This window comes from Leptodactylus fuscus, chromosome 7, assembly GCF_031893055.1.
Source record: "Leptodactylus fuscus isolate aLepFus1 chromosome 7, aLepFus1.hap2, whole genome shotgun sequence".
NCBI lineage: Eukaryota > Metazoa > Chordata > Amphibia > Anura > Leptodactylidae > Leptodactylus > Leptodactylus fuscus.
The window spans coordinates 105,674,808-105,692,886 of NC_134271.1; the positions used below are offsets into that span (position 1 = coordinate 105,674,808).

Sequence of the window (18,079 nt, forward strand, 5' to 3'; positions counted from 1 at the left end):
TTGCCTCCAAAAATCATTGAACAAAAAAACAATACAAATGTAAATTAATCCCTAAAATAGTATCAATAAAAAGTGTAACTTGGATTGTTTAAAAAGACACCATATACAGCTCAATACACAGAAATATAGTTATGGGTGTCAGAATATGGCGACTCATAGAAAGTTTTTTCATTTTTTAAATTCATAATAAATCCAACTCAAAATGAAGTAGTCACTCATCTCGAGTCCATATAAATACTCACTTGGCCAATTATTGGCCCTTGTAAAAGACCATTTAAATTTGCCCCTACAGTGACTAAATATTGATATATTCTTAAGATAGGTAATTAATATTAGCTTTGTGTAGGTCCGGAATCCCTCCCCCAGCGTTTATTGGTCACATGATCACTCCGAGCTGCAATATCAAGCACAGATGTAGTACAATGTATGGCCTTATGTCTGGTAAGAAATGAAGAGATAGCATTGCACCTTACAATGAAATCCCGAGTTCAATATCTTAGGAACAAGAACCAACCCTTTTCAGGAAGTAGAAATATTTGTTCTTAGATTCCCAGTCCAAACACAAGACACAAGTTAGTAGCCTCACCTGCAGTATAACATGATAAACCGTCAGAACATAAATGGTTAGCAAGTAGTCTGAGAGTCAAAGGCCGCCATCGAAACCCACCAGTAGGAAGACTATATAGCTGCCAAAGCTTTTTGTTGAAACATCTGTCAGCTTTGGCAGAAATCTTATGAGATTGTCAGAAACATTCGCCATAAAGCACAATTATAGAAACACTGCAGCTTCCAGATTTTCCTTCCTGCAGAGAAAGCCGCTCTCCAGACAACTTGAGCTCTGCTTCATCTTTTATTTTCATAGAATCAGTCACAACAGTGTGTCAATGTTTTATCACAGTAAGGCACTGCTGTGCCTAGTATTGCAGATAGGGGCTAAAATACTTGGCTGAGTTCACTTAGCTTAATACAAATATAATACCCCAAGATATAAAAACTTTATATATATATAATTTGTTTATTATATATCATGAAAATAGATTCAGACTCTACTTTTGAGTAACCTATGTCCACTGCAATGGAACATAGAACCCCAATTCCAGTTGAGACACTGTATGAAATGTACAGAAAATAAGGAGGCAATGATTTATAAATCTCATATAACCATAATTTATTCACAGTAGAACATAGAGAATACATCAGATGTTTTCCATTTCATTTGAAATATTTAACTCCTATAGAAATTGATGGCAGAAACATATCTCAAAAAAGGTAGGATGGGGCCATGTCTATCATTGTGTATCATCGCCTCTTCTTTTTACCATAGTCTGTAAATGTCTAGGTAGTGAAGAGACCAAGTGCTGGACTTTGGGAAGAGAACTGTTTTGCTGCCTTCAATCTAAATGAGTTATTTTTTATGTGAAAAATATCTTTCTACTTCCTATGTGTGTTCTGTTCTGAGTAATATATGATTGCATGAGATTTTCTAATATGTGTATTCTTGTTTTCTTTACATGTTACACAGTATCACAACTTTACAGTCCCAATTCTTCTTGGATTAGTAAAGTAACTATTAGATGTAGCGGGGTCAGTGTTAAGAGATGGCAAGTTATAAATCTGCCTAAGTTTTCTATTCAAATGGAGAACCCAATGACAGGACTCCTAGCAAAAACTTAAAGTAGAATAGAAAATATTACACTCCATTGTAAGCTCCAGTAGCCACTTGGAATATTAATCTACAGAGAATGTTCTACCTGCCCAGAGAGAACTGTGTGGCATTATGCAGCTGCACAATACTCTTTCTCCAGCTCTGCACTGATATTTATGCTAGATATGCTCGGGAAACCATTCAAAGTGTCCTCCACATTGCATCCATTGGAGAACTCTATACACTGTTTACTGTCATTACTTTATAAATTGTCTAAAGAGTGACATCAGTTGTCGTAAACCATTAACTACCCAACTTATCATTATATGCCATGTAGCTTCATCTCATCTAATCATTAAGTAAGTAATAACACGTAAAACCTTTCCTATATTTGAGGGTAAAGCTTACAAAACTAATCTAACTACAGTTTATGTTCAGAATCACAATAATTTTCTTCCTATATAAAAAAATATACCAGCATGACTCATACCTGCCAAGAAGCTGAATTACGCTGTACATTTCCAGTTGCCGTGGGTGGATTTTAAATTGAAAATGGGTCAAATTATTGTATTTGTGGGTGGAGTAGAGCTGTTTCGGGACATGACCTACTTTGTCATAAGTTTTAGTTAAACAATATAGGTAGTTAAGCGATAACAATATTCCATTACAGGCGTGAATTGCATGAAATGTTACTAACTAGCAGTTTTTAAAGCAAATCAGAATGGTTTAGATTATCAAGGAGGTTTTAAAAGAAGTGAGAGAAAACTAAAGGTATATGTGCCAGGCACAAAAGTTTAAGCGGTGGTTCAGCATGTGGGGGAGAGGTTAAAATACATCTAACTGAGCTTTCTTTCTTTCTTTTTTTTTTTTTAACTGTAATTTTTATTGAAATTTTTCAAAAACATTTAACAATACGCAGAAAAGGAGACAAGGCAAAACAAATACCCAAAATAGCAAAAAGAAGCAATACTGCATAATCTCAACTGCAAAATAGGCATACAACTTAAAAGAAAAACAAAATAAGGGGTAACAACAAACTTACAAAAACAGAATAGGAAGGAGGGTGGGGGTAGGGAAGGGAGGTTCCAAGATTAAAGGCCACCTAGCGCACAGTGGGTGTCCCAAGGGGACCAAACAAAATGGAAAACATCCAATGTGTTATTAAGACTAGCAGTGAAAATTCAAGACTACGTGTATCCTTAATATGAGCTAGAGGCTCAGCGCCGGATGGAGGGTTAACGCTCCTCCAGTGTTTAGCTATGAGTTTTTGCGGCTGTGCATAGATGGAGAAAAAGTCTTGAAGTGTTGCTACCCAGATGTCTAGGAGGGAGGTTCAGTAAATATAAAAGGGGATCTAAAGGAACCCCCTGTGTGAAGAGGACATCTGTCAAAGCTTTCACCTCCTCCCAGAAACCCAAGACAAGAGGACAAGACCAAAAAATGTGAAATAAAGAACCTACCGCAAGATTGCAGCGCCAACACTCAGCAGGATGCGCAGGGTTAAGGGTGTGAAGAAGAGACAGAGTATGATACCAGTGCATTAAGATTTTAAATTGTGTTTCACTGAAGGTTATACACTGAGACGATTTCTGGGCTCGAGACCAAAAAATCCGCCACTGTCCCTGGGAGATGGAGATCCCCAATGCCTCGTCCCATTTGATCATATATCGATGTTGAATAGGAGAACCAATAGTCTTAGAGGCAAGGATTTGGAATACAGAGGATATAAGGCCCCTTGTAGATGTACCAGCCTGACAGATCTTTTCAAATGACGTAGGGGGAGAGACTCTAACAGAGCCATAGAGGGAGTGAACAAAATGAACTACCTGGAAATAATGAAGCCATTCTGTCTGAGGGAGGCCTAGATTAGCTACAAAGTAATCAAAGGGCCTAAACTCCAACGTCGTAGGGTCAATTAGATTGGCAATCTGGTATAGGCCTGCCGCCTATCACACTCTGACCATAGCGGGCGACAAACTATCAGGGTTATATAAAACAGACACCATAGACGAGCGCGGGGATATCAGGGAAAACTTAGCATTATACGTAGACCGGATAGATCGAGTAAAACGAATGGGGCCGAACAAGTGGGGGGAGAACCCACCCACAGATAAGCATTGGGATGCATAGGGGCCAACCAAAGCTTTTCTATCTCCATCCACCTAGTATGCACCTGGGAAGAAGCCCAGAACGGAATACAGTGCAGATGGGTTGCCCAGTAGTAATGTAAAAGATCTGGGACAGCTAAACCCCCAGACTCCCTCCTTGGGGCTTTGACTATTTGATGGACAGGACACTATGAAGTACCTCACTATATATAGACTTTGTATTTAACATGAAAGATTTATTATGATTGCTAAATATCTAATGTAGATGCAGATCAAACAATATGCACCTTAAACGTATATTACTTTAAATAGGCTTGGAGAAAACACTTACATGCTGCCAGAAAAAGGACTCCAGTAAATTCAATGTTATCTTTGTGTTTACATAGAGAGATATCCAGCACTGTCTAAACATTTATCAGCAAACTGCAATTAGCTGACCTAATTGTCCTGACCAGGGGCTGTAGATATTTGCAGCTCTGATGAAAAGCATAATCCAGAGCACTCAGCAGTCACATGTCCACCTTGATATCAGATAATAAGCGAGGGGCCTTGACAATGCTGTGTAAACAATAGGATGAATACTTTCACATACCAGGCAAATGAAGCCGCACTTCTAAAGCAAAGCATTTAGGAAAACACTCAAATTTACATAAGCTAGCAGTATAGATAGAATCCTTGAGATGGGAAAACAGTTCACACATCTGCTACATCCAAACCTTCAGAAATCCGTGTTTCCATCCAGAAGGAGTTTTGGCTTCTGAAACAAATATCAGTTACGACTTTTTAAGTGATGACTTATCCCTAGGCTAGGTCATCAACTAAAGACACCACTTGGGGGAGCCCCGTCCCTAGGAATTAATGCAGCTAAGCATTGGGTCCTCTCCCTCCAAGGGCCCCAAAGTAGTTGTATGGATTGCCTACATGCCTCATTTAAAAGAAAATGGACTGTCCAAACTCAGGAAAAGCTGCTCCAATGGGACTCATAACACTGCATTGCAAATACACAATGTATTATAGTGTGAATACTGGAATAATTTATCATTTCTACATGCAAATTATAGATATAAATATGATATTACTATATCTAAAACTATGAACAAATATGAATATTTTAGAAAGACAAACTGTAATAATCATATACAGAATTGCCACAAAATCTATTTGCAAGGTCATAAAATACAATTACCTGTAGTAAAATTATACTGCATAAATTAAAGATGCACAACAAAAAATACTTTCTAATATAAAGACCTGTAGACCCGGGTAATAAATATTAAATGCAGGCAATTTACTGACTTAAATAAAATCAATGAATTTATCATTACGTACATAACTGCACTATTGCGTTAAGTTGATGTCATATTAATTATGCTGTCGCAAGGTACAGTTACGTTGCATTATTTATCAGCCTATCAATTATTCATATGTGTAGCGCTCATAAACTGGGACATTAGCGTTCTACTTAATTAGCCAAAACGTGTTCGTCAGCAGCGTGCGCCTCAACAAAATAATTGTCTGCTTTTGTTGTTGTTTTAACTAAAGAACATGAAGCTCCTATTATTCTGGCTCCTAAGCAAAATGCGGAGAGCGGTTATTTTAAATTATCAATTGTTGACTGACTGATACAGTAATATGAGGATAGATTAGATAGATAGATAGATAGATAGATAGATAGATAGATAGATAGATAGATAGATAGATAGATAGATAGGAGATAGATAATTCCATAGACTAATTAGATAGATGATAGATAGATAGATAGATAGATAGATAGATAGATAATTCCATAGACTAATTAGATAGATAGATAGATAGATAGATAGATAGATAGATAGATAATTCCATAGACTAATTAGATAGATAGATAGATAGATAGATAGATAGATAGATAATTACGTAGACTAATTAGAACAGTAGTTCTTACCCTTGTTTGAGGTACCAAACCCACCAGTTTCATATGCACGTTCACCGAACCCTTCTTTAGTGATAAATCAAATATGACTTTTTTCCAAATTCAATACATAGGTATGTTTTTTTTTACTGGTACACAAAATGAACCGTGCATATGGCCTAGCGTTTGATCGAACCCTGGTTAAGAACCACTGAATTAGATTGATAGATAGATAGATAGATAGATAGATAGATAGATTACATATTTCGAGAGATAGATGATAGATAGATAGATAGATAGATAGATAGATAGATAGATAGATAGATTACATAGACTAATATGATAGATAGATAGATAGATAGATAGATAGATAGATAGATAGATAGATAGACAATTGTAAAATTATAGACAAGAATGTATGAAATGTAATGGTGTTGAGTGATCATCCCACAGTTCAAGTCTAAAGCAATCTCTTTGTACATGAAAAGTCATGGTTGTCTTCAATACAATGCAGTACAATTACAGCACAATCCTTTATTGTCAGGGGACTGCGGCATACAACATAGGCCTCTCTGGCAGTAAATTACATAACATAGCTTTCTACCTACATAGCTTCAATGAGCCTTAATACCATGTTTATTGAGCCATTCTGGTGAAAGAGACATTAATTAAAGGGATAGCGATCTTCTGGTACCTGCTCAAGTAACACACTATCTGCCAGGCTGTACCGATCTCTAAATAGAAAGCAGAAGCATGTACTGTATATCTGATCACTAGATTAATTCATTCACACCTTCAGGGGAATTTAGCAAGACTGTGAAGAAATGATTCAGTAAAGTGACGGGACAATATTCTAGAAGGTGCTCATAATAAACATTAGATGTATGTCCAAGAAAAGCGTATGTTCTTAGCAAGTGGTAATTTCTATCACAGCCAGACAATGACCACATGTTTTGTCAAAAAATGAATGTACAAGTATGTTTGTGAACAGGAATGTTTGATTGTGTATGTCAGATTGGGATTGTAATGTTTTAAGGTAGAAAGAGGACATAGGAGCTGTTCTTGTAGGTTCAAGAGGATTTTGCTTGTTACCCCTCTCTTTCCTTCCCTTTCTCATTCAGGGTCCCACCAAAGTACCAGAGGAAACACTGATGGACCTAGACCAGGGGTGCTCACACTTTTTCAGTGTGTGAGCTACTTTATTAGCTGCCCAAGGCAAAAGATCTACTATGGCGGGGCCGGGACAGGGCTGTGGGCAGGGACGGGGCTGTGGGCAGGGCCGGGGTGGGCCTGTGGCGGGACCAGGTGAGTCTGTGAGCAGGGTTGGGCATGTGGGCAGGGCCAGGCGGATCGTGACAGCAGGAGACAGCGGCGTTCTGTGGCTGCCCAGGGATCCCCGCTGTCTGCTTCTTCACAGCGCAGGCAGAGAGTTATCTCTGGACACTGGCAGGTTGGGGCTGCTGCAGCCCTGCCTGCCAGTGTCCGGAGATGACTCTCAGCCTGCACTGTGAAGAAGCAGACAGCGGGGATCCCTGTATCCCGCAATCGACCCATACGTCCTTTGCGATCTACCAGTAGATCGCGATCGACGTATTGGGCACCCCTGGCCTAGACTAACACAACAGTGGGCCCCAAAGTTGCTGCAGAAGGCAGCCTAACTGGGAGGTGACTTTGGAGCTAGTCACATGCCAATAGGATCTATTTCGTATGGGATGATTCAAACATAACCCATCAGACCTTATTGATATTTCTGATGTACAATGATAACAAGTATGCTACACAGTGATGTTCTGTATAAATGGAGGACCTGAGAATAAATTCTGGTGTACACACTACCACATTCCAACCATGCTCCTAATCCATGCCCATCTGAAACTGCCTATATTCAAGTGTATGAAATCAGCCAAGAAAATAACTAGGAACCAACTTATTGTGCTTTAGCGATTATAGGTCCGGAGGCAGACAACCGAGCAACCAACAAATGAAACTACCTACTGCAGTCAACTGTTTTCAACTTTGGGGCCAAAAGTAAATTCTTCAGGCACCTTAAGAATTCTCTAATGAACAATTACAAATGTAAATTCTCATTTAGAAAGAGTTAACAGATTTGTGTCCAAATACATCGATGACAACCCCCCATCCCATGGCATTACATGTACTATAACACAATAGTATAACCAGGGTCTTTAGTTTTCAGGGTGACATTCAGGCTGGAACACGCTTCCTATACATAATCCTATTCCTTAGATATATAGAATGTCTATACAATTCAATGTACAGTATCCTGCAGAGATGAGTGCGTTCCTAAACATCCCCACGTGCCATTTTACAATCTGTAAATAATAATTTGATGAACTTTGTCAGAGGGAAAATACTGAGATGTCTTGAGTTAGAAGTTGCAATTGGAGAATATATTTGGAGAGCATAGCCCAACACAACATATTTCAAGGGAGATGATGCAAAAAAGTTTCCTGCCCCTCAATGGTTAACATACAAATCCCAGTGTCATTTGTTGAGCTCATTAGGGAGATAATGAAGCACAAAGCAAAACTTTAATAATGTAATGATAGCGTATGCTCCTGGTAATTGAGCAGATAATATCATAGACTGTAACCCTTTGTTTACCCTCTCCCATTGCATAATTTGCTAGATCTTCAGGCTTTACCATATTGGACAGGCTGTATGAAATTAATATTCTCACCTAAAATATATATGAGAAATAAATAAATCCCACTGTTTTGTCAAGTTCATCTCCAATTCAGTTAGTATCAACTTTTTGGGGGAGGGGGGTGTTAATTAAAATGGCTACAAGGGTGCGGTGGCATTTCATGCTCCTACATCTATTCATTTAGCAGTATACATATGTACTGTATCACTGTACTCTATTCACAATACTATCATGGGTTCTGTTATGGTGGAAACTGTGCCAGCAGTGATGGATCCATCATATAATGGACCTATAGCATCCTCACCTGTCCGGGCTTTGGTACCATCCTCAAGCTGTGATTCCTTCCTTTGGGTTCTTCTTGTATTGTCTGAACACTGACCTATTCCCTTACCTCCATAGTTGATTTTCTACCACAACCATCTTCTTCACCTTGGTTTCCCTCTGCTTTTCAATTCGGGGGCGGGTTCTTCCTCCCTATTTCTTGTTTGCTCAGATTCACATTGGTGCTTATTTTTGCCTTGTGTGTACTGGTTATAACTCTTGCTGTTTTGTTACCTGTATTCTTATTCCTGACTTCTGACTTTACCTTTGACTATCGTCCTGGATTCCGATTCTGTGTTGCTAGACTGTTACCAACCTCCTGGCTAGCCGACCCTCCTTTTGTTGTTGTTTGTCTTGTCTGCATTCTGTGTCAGCACATATATTTGGGAAGGAATTTGCCGCCCAGTTGTCATCTGCCTAGGACAGTTCAGGCAAGTAGTCAAGGATGGAGGGGTCAGCTTAGGGCTCACTGTCTTGTTGTGCCCCTCCTCCAGCATTCACAAGCAGCTACTGGGAAATCGATCCTCTAGAAATTCTCTTACATTGGTGTTTCATTATGGTGTCTATTGGTTTGAAGGAAAGAATAGTGCTGTAAGCTAGGGAGATGACTAGAGGCTAAGCAGGGCGCTTACTGAGCATCACAAGGACTTCACTCATATCATATCAGTGAGTTACGGATCAGTATCTGGTCATTTGGACCCAACTAATCATAGGAATGAAGTTCTTCCCAGCAGTACCCAATATACATGTGGGTATGGCTGTACCTAGTACTGCCAGCTCTTTTGCCATGTGAATTTAGCTGAGTTGCAGTACCAGATATAGCCACATGGACTAGTATATCACTGTTTCAATACAGCAGTAAAAGGGACTATACTCATTTATTCATCTTATCATATCAGACTTCCACACTTCACATAATGATAACCTAAGCTCAGAACAGACCATCAATGTAATATCATAGAACACCCCTTTAAGCAAAAACTGGGTGAAAAATAATATAAGTAGGGGCTCAATGATGTTTATTTGCTGGCTCTTTAAATATATATTCTCTCTTTGTCTTGAAATAGGGGGCATGCTCCTCAGGGCTTGTACAGGGAGAAAGAGAGGACTATAATAAAATAGGATTGTATTTTCATCCAAATACTTATTACAACATTTCAGTCTCCTGCCTCGGAGCAATGCATTTATACATAAAAAAAGAAATTGCTGTGTATAAGGTTTCCTGGCCAAGCATGTCTTATTTTTCCCAGAGAAGCCCAAGTTTATTTTGTAATGATTTTTTTTTTTCCTTTTTCTTCTATCAGATTGTGTTCCGCAAAATCAGTGATGTAAAGAAAGAAGAGGAAGAGCGACAACGGCAGAAGAATGAGGTGACCCTTACCATCCCTGTAGACCACCCAGTACGGAAGCTCTTTCAGAAATTTAAACAGCAGAAAGAGTTACGAAACCAAGGCTCGGCGCACAGTGACCTGGAAAGGAACCAAATCCAAGTGGAGAATCGTTCTGTGCACAATGGAGCTGTTATTACTGGCACCAGTGTTGTAACGGTGTCCCAGATAACACCCATTCAGACATCTCTTTCTTATGTCAGAACCAGCGAGTCATTGAAACAGAACAACAGGGATGTCATAGAACTAAAGCCAAATGGCAACAGTGACCCGAAATGTCTTAAAGTGACCAGTCCCATCCGCATGAAGAACGCTAATGCAAAGGGTTGGCTGAGATTAAAGAACAATATGCAGGCTCACGAGGAGAAGAAAGAGGATTGGAATAATGTAACAAAAGCAGAGTCCATGGGTTTGCTTTCAGATGACCCCAAATGTGTTGACCCAGAAAGTGGAGTGTCTAAAAATCCCTTAAGGAAAACAGACTCTTGCGACAGTGGTATCACAAAAAGTGACCTTCGTTTAGACAAAGCAGGGGAAACGCGTAGTCCACTTGAACATAGTCCAATCCAAGCTGATGCAAAGCACCCTTTTTACCCTATCCCTGAACAGGCCTTACAGACCACGCTGCAAGAGGTTAAACATGAGCTCAAGGACGACATCCAGTCTCTAAGCTGTCGCATGACCGCCCTTGAACAGCAGGTGGCGGAAATCCTAAAACTATTATCAGAAAAGAAAGAACCCCCAACACCCCCTAAAACACCTTCCAGCCCCCTCCAAATACCATGTCAGGATATTTTTAGTGTTTCTAGGCCGGTGACTCCGGATTCTGAAAAGGATGAAATTCATGTATAACATATACTGTACATGTGTGTGAATGGGGTGTATGGGTGCATATATGCAGATGTAAAGTAGGAGTATATATGGATATATGCAGTCATACTTATATAATCTTAATGTCTTCAGTGCACTGTTCCCTCTAAGTGGAGTGATCTGGAAATGACACTGTTCCTTTAAGAACTCGATTGGTTGCACTGCTCAGTACATCTAATTCGGCTCCGATTTAACTCTTTCATTTCCAGAGTGTGTAGCTTCGAGGTAACATTGCTTGTGTGTAACTTGAATATCCTATCATTTTATGAATTTTTGACGTGTAAATATTGCATGTCCAGCTGGATTCTGGCCTGCCAAAGAAACAATCCTTAATATAGATATTGCTTGTAAAATATGCAGTTGACTGCATGCGTTCTTTACAGTCATTTATAATCTTCATTACACAAATTATTTGTATTATAAAGGCAATGCTATATATAGAAATATCAGGGTCCAACCTGCCAATATTGCTAGAAGCTGTAGACCTCAGGCTTGTAACATGGGGCATCTTTCTTCAAAGCTTTCCAGTAATACCATAGGTAAAATAACAATCCACAGTGTAAAACAGGCAACATGTATGGCCCAGGTGGTATATATAGGTTAATTCAGGTTTAATAGGAGTAATAAAAGGCATAGCGTATGCATTTATTGGCACTTTCTCTTGAGGATATTTCAATTATTCCTATTTCATAGATACAGTACTAGTTCACATACGAGAGATGTTGCTGTAGTGTAAAACTATGCATAGGCAGAAGATGCTCTCTTCACCACCAACAGGCTAAAAGAGGTAGTACATCATAATATAAAAAAAAATATTAGCATCTTTTTACTACTAACTCATCAAATGATCCTTTATTTCTATACAGCTAATACAATATATCATATTAAGTGTTATCTTCATATATTATGTAGGTAACATTCTTTGAGTCATCATTATCTAAATTATATTTATACATAGCAATTTAGCAAAGAATAGGAGCATTATCATAAAGAAGTAATAATTAAAAACTATGCATTTTTGCTAATGGGATGAAACAGTAGAAATAATTTTGGTTGCTATTTTTATGCTTCAAACGGAGAGAAATCTTATATTTTAATAGCCCTTCCTTAGTGTTCTTTGCTGTCATTATTGGATGTGTAGAAATGCTAATGAAATTGAAAAACATTTTGCAGAGCTTGGACAATTCTGCTGGGTTGGTCGTAAAAAATATTGCTTGTCCTGACCCTGGGGAACAACCAAGATTTTTATAATTACTATTAATTACTGTACTCCAAATGTCCTTTGTACAGTAGAATGTAAAGAACCCCCCTCCCCCCATCAGCCATGGTGCCTGCAGTCTGCAGTCCAAAACCAAATTGTAACCTTGAATATTACTTTCTGCTGTGTTGTTACGGCCGAAAAGAAGTGGGAAATTGGAAAGGACAATCATCATCCATCTTTAGAATTCTATTCACAGACCCTTCCCTACTCCATCCATCCTCCAATCTCCTCTCCTATTTGGGTGTTAATCTTGTGTTATATTCACAGTGACATCCTGATGTGTTCTACATTAGTAGTAGAGGAAGGTTCTGATATACGCTGATGGAAACATCCACATATACTTTCAAACTAGAGTTTTTAACCATTTCAATGCAGTGCAAAGTCTGGGAAAAGGCTTATAAGGTCTGATGTCCTGTCTTCCAAATTGTCAGTGGTCTGCCAAGTAAGTGATGGAATTGCTTAGACAATTACAACACATAGTTACAGTAGATGTAGAGATAGTACAATTGTCAGACCAGTTAAATGATCATAGTACATACTCATTTAGTATCCATTTTTTGGATGCAACACCTGGGTTGCCACCAGGGGCGTAACTTGAGAGGGTACAGTTGCACTGGGGCCCAAAAGCACTGTCATCAGTATTGAGATTGCAGTTTCCATCTGGCCCGTAAGCCAAGGAGACCCCAGACTACCCTAACCACACTACGGTTAAACTCCTTAGCACCCATAACCATCACTATCAAGAATTCACTTGTAGAGATGAGGTAGACGGTCATGGACAAAAGACTTTAGTTACGCCATTGGTCGCCGTTCTGTAGTTCCCTACACTTGGTTCAATAGACCTGCTAAGCAAATGGTTCGCATGCTCCAATGTACAATCCATTTCAGCTTTTACAAACAAGACAATGCAGGAAGCAAACAAATAGGAAAGCATCTCAAGTGTGTAAATGTATCTGAACTATATTGACAATTACAGTCACAGTCCAGGGGAAGGAGAATGTGGCATAGAGAAATACGGTATAACTTGTTATGCAGAAGTCATACAGTATATCAATATTATAACATAAACCAATTGTTTGCAAGGAATAAGGGTATATTTTTAATATTATAGTATTTAACGTTTAATAAATATATGCTATATCAGATTCTTCCAAGTAGCAATGAATGTATTGTATGTATATAAGGGTATAAGGGAGGTAGTCTACATTTACACTGCTTGCACAATCACTTTTCTTATTAACATAGTAATATCACCAAACATCAGAATATAACAATTCAGCCATCTTGCTTCCAGTTTGTGAATTGGGAGAGATGTCATAACATATCGATGAATATAGAATATACTGGATCGACCATCAAAGTATAGTATAAGTATAGATGTAGCAGGGCTGAGTGTTTTATTTCAATGGGTTTTCAAGTGGAAGGTTAAACTAGATAGAAAGTCAGGATCTAAATCGTCATACAAATATAGACTTCAATTTTCCTCTATAACACATATGGTGAGATATAGTTTTAGGCTAAAGCCCCACATTGCGGAAAAGCTGCTTTTTTGTTGCAGATTTTGGCACTTTTTTTTTTGAGCCAAAGCCAGGAGTGGATTTGATAGAAGGGAATAATTGTAAGAGCTTCCTTTATAGTATCCATTCTTTTCCAAGCCACTCGACTCAAAAAAAGCAGCTTTTCTACAAGGTGGGGCTTTATCCTTAAGTAGTCTTGGTAGATTAAAGATGGTCAGGCCAGGTCACAACAGCGGGATGGGGTACAGTGCCTTTCTCAGCTTAATATTCAGGAACGCTGGATTATTGTCCTGCTTTGAACATAGGGAACAGAGGGATTGTCATCTGGAAACAAGCCTTAACTGTGCATGGAGAGGACCAACCTTCTACTACATGCCTGGCTGAACAAGATGGGATAGGAGACACATTTGTGGCCCCATAATGAGGCAGGTTGATCATTATAGAGGTCAGTGTTAGAAAATGCAATAAGTAGGCTAGAACCTTGGCACTCAATGACTGGTCCATAGTGCTGCACATAGAAAGACAAGAAGCAAGAAACTTTCACTGTATTGGACTCAGCTCTGCTACATTTGTTGCATCCCTATACGTCAGATTAAAGCATATGCTCTCTATGATGGAACAAGTTTAGAGTTGAAAATCCTCTAAGGCATACATCATATTCTTATCTTTACTACACTCTTTGTGATATATATCAGTAGCTGCAAATGGACAGCCAGATAATGTATTTGAGTAATGAATCTAACTTTAGGATTATTAAACGTACTCCAAAGAGTATCGAGATATTCCCTTCAAATGGTATATGATAGAAGACGCACATCAGATTATATCGCTGAACATTTCCACATTGAGGTGCTGATAAGAAGATGACACTATGGTATTAGGTACTATGAATCTTTGGTAAAGGAATGTACTTGAGTTTATCCTAGTCATATGGTACAGGTATAAATAGTGTGAATAAAATGAAATAAATGTATTTAACAATATTTAGTCCAAGCTTACCAATCAATTAATAGGCATTGGTGTAGTTGCAGTTGGTATGTAATGTATTGGCTATGGGAAGGTCGATCTATAGCCCAAATTGCAAATGAGGTGGTTTAGTTCCAGATCTTTCATCCAGTCCATTTCCCAGAGAAAAGCAGCCCAATGGCTTGATAACATGGCATGTATACTAGTGGACTAGAGGATCCTTTAATGAAATATCAATAATAGTTCTCTTACCATTAGCTTTACGATATACCGTACAAGCTATATTTTACAAGCTGTAATAACTTGGCTGCTTATGTGGAAGCAACAACAGCATCTGATTTGTTTCTTCTCTCTGAGAACCAATACTCGATCATCGGTCAGAAACTCTTGTGCATCAAAATAGAAGAAATACCAGACCAAAATATCTTACCATGTATGGAATGACCAAATTTAGCTAGAGGAGCCAATGAACCAGATCTTGCCCAGTTCTCTCACCCATATGGGAGGTATGAATAATAAGTATTTGCTTGTAAGGATAGTTGAAGGGTTGCTCCATAGTAAGGAGTGATCTACATTATAGACAGTGATGGCATATTGCTAATGTATGTCACCAATTTTCGATTGGTTTGGTTTTCATGATATGACCTCTACCAATTGCTTTAACAAAGTGGTAGTGGTGCCAGAAAAACGCTAAGCTACTTTATCTCCTTTTGGCTCTGCCCTTCCTTTTCCGGAAGCCATATTGCTAGCTCATAATAGTCAGTGGCCAGCCATGTTGTATCCAGCAAGAGCAAAAAGTAATACAATGCTTTCCTATCCAGGTGAGCTATTGATCATCATGGGTCAAACTGTTCAGACACTTATTATATCGATGTGTATAAATATATATATTCCTTATTGTAAATCTTCAAATGTAAATGAAACAACATAGTTTTTCCATTGCATCATGCTCAATGCTTTAGAAGGTGCTTCGTTTTATATGGAACAGTTTTGAAGATGTGGTAGTTCTTTCTGGACTGGTCCTTTAAGCTCAATTACATCTGCTAGTATAAACAGCACTGGCTAAATCTTAAAGCAATACAAAGTAAATAAAATCTAGTCATTATCTTAATGCGTTTGATTCAGGATATCACAAAACCATAATATACGTAAAACATGTTAGTGTCTAAAATACACAATATCAGCCCTTATGCCAGGGATATCATACAATTGCACTATGGTGGGACCACAGCTGGTCATACACAATTCTTAGCTGAATCTTTTTTACTGACCATATGGTATATAATGGGTGATTTTGACTCTCTTGGTATCAGATGATGATACATTACATGCTCGATTCTTTTCTTATCACTGAAGATAAGCCACCGGCAGAAGTTTTCTTCCCTTTTTCCATTTAGAAGAGATGCCTGCTTGACAGAATCAACAGGCATGTGTCTGGGAGAATCAGGAAGGCCAACAGCTATCAGTACTTTATGGCCTGTTATAGGTACATATTAATGGAAATCACACTATGCAAAAATTAAATAGCAAGAACATTGTTTTAGAGCAATGGTCACAACCAATGGCTCCAGTTATAGCAGAAACCTATTGATATCTCCATGGTGGGACTATTAAAGTATTATCTTATCTTATCTTATTCTTTGAGTTGTCCTTAAAGAGGCACAGGTTGCAGACCACTCTTTTAGACAATATAAAATGCAGAAGTTTTCTATGAACACTTTGAGGTAAAAACATAATATAGCTCCTTTAATGCAATAAAATAGTTATTAGAGTGTATTCAGAGTGTAGATTTGCACATATAGAGCCATGGTTATTCCATATTAACATGGTGGGATATTCTAAATTATTATATGTAACTGCGTTAACTTCAAAGATCTCCAAAATTCTCTTTGAAATACCTTTATACAATAATCTATGAACTAGAATAAGCACTTTCTTATACTGTATATACAGCAAATGAACCGGCAACATTTCCATGTATTTTCTTATTCACAGATACTTGTCTATTTACGTTCATTAGCATAGTGTAAATTAAAGGAGCACTCTAGGCAAAAATTCAGTGTAATGCCTAGTGCAGGGACTAAGGGAGCATGACAAAGTATGGTTGTTGAGTCTGTGATTCATGACCCACCTCCGCAGGCCCAGCTCTAGGCATAGCATAATGTATGAGATGTGCAAGGAGTCTTTCTTTAAGAGTATATATCATGCATTAAGAAGATTTGAGAATGATAATATGACTTTCTTTTTTTCTGATCTCAAAATAAATGCTTAAGCTGCTCTTGCTGTAAAGTAGTATATCTGGTTGCTGGAATACTTTGGCCGCCATCATTCTTAGTCACTGGTTGTTGAGCAGACTTGCTGTTAGCCGGTGAATATAAATCCACAACACCAGCATTGGCAGTAAATTTGGGGGACGCATTTAGATCCAACCAAGGCTTAAACTCCTTATTTGAAAATTATTATAGGGCCACAGTCCTATTGTGCTGTGCTGATCGGTGGGAGCATTGGGTATCCTGACTGGTCATAAATCCAAGAAATGGTGATCAATATATATTTCTGATAAACCCCTTTAATTAAAGAGGTTCTAGGTCTTCCAGTGTTTTAAGAATTGCAACCAAAGTAAGCCTGTTCCACTTGGTGCATATCATGTACGTCACCTTCTTAGAGAACACAGCTAAAAGAGGAAGACATATCCAAGAAAGATTAGCTGGTTTGCTTACTTGTTTGGCTGGTTTAATGTATTACATCCAATGGCGGCATGAGCACCAAGACTGTAGTCTAAGGTGCTATGCCTTGGTTGGCAGCACCAAATATCTTCTGTAACCTTTGTAGACAAATATTAAAAAGGCTTAGTAAGAAAATAGACTGATGCTCCAACCAATCCAAGCTACAGGTTTTTAAAGAGCACCTCTCACCACCTCCACCAATTCCAACTCTTTGCACCATTCAGTAGGTACGGCTTCATTGATTCTGGCAAAAATGGAATTATTCTCTAGCCCCCACATTCTTGAATAATCAGTGTACGAGGCACTTAAACCAATAGTATAGATTGCTCAGGAATGGTGGGGGCTAAAGAAAAATTCCAACTTTGTCAGAATCAGTGGAGCAGCATCTATTGAAGGATACAAAGAGTTGGAGATGGTGGAGGTGGTAAAAGGTTCTCTTTAAAGATATGATGTATGATTGCAGATGGGGTTTGGGATCCTTGCATTAAGGCCAAAGATCTCTTTAGATAGATTGATCAAGTGAATCCTAGTTATTCAAGTGTATTATACCTCAAAGGGTAAGCACGACACAGAGATTCAAAGGAGAGCAAAGGGACAAACCTTATATCATACAGCACCCCCTCAGGCCCTGCACAAGGTTTAACACAATGAATCAAATTTACTTGGACTATTCCTTTAAACTACTTAAATTTTAAGAAATGTTTTCAGAACGTTTTCC

The 18,079-nt window shown here is 38.4% G+C and overlaps 1 protein-coding gene across 3 annotated transcripts in view; it reads left to right on the forward strand.

Annotated features, from left to right (window-relative positions):
* Positions 1-11,360, forward strand: part of KCNH5 (potassium voltage-gated channel subfamily H member 5) — a 269,995-nt gene extending 258,635 nt beyond the window's left edge. For all 3 annotated transcript variants that reach the window (XM_075282744.1, XM_075282745.1, XM_075282746.1), the window contains one exon: positions 9,938-11,360. In XM_075282744.1, the coding sequence (XP_075138845.1) occupies positions 9,938-10,873 (936 nt within the window). In that variant the 3' untranslated portion in view covers positions 10,874-11,360. The remainder of the gene's footprint in view (positions 1-9,937) is intronic.
* Positions 11,361-18,079: the final 6,719 nt, after the last annotated feature.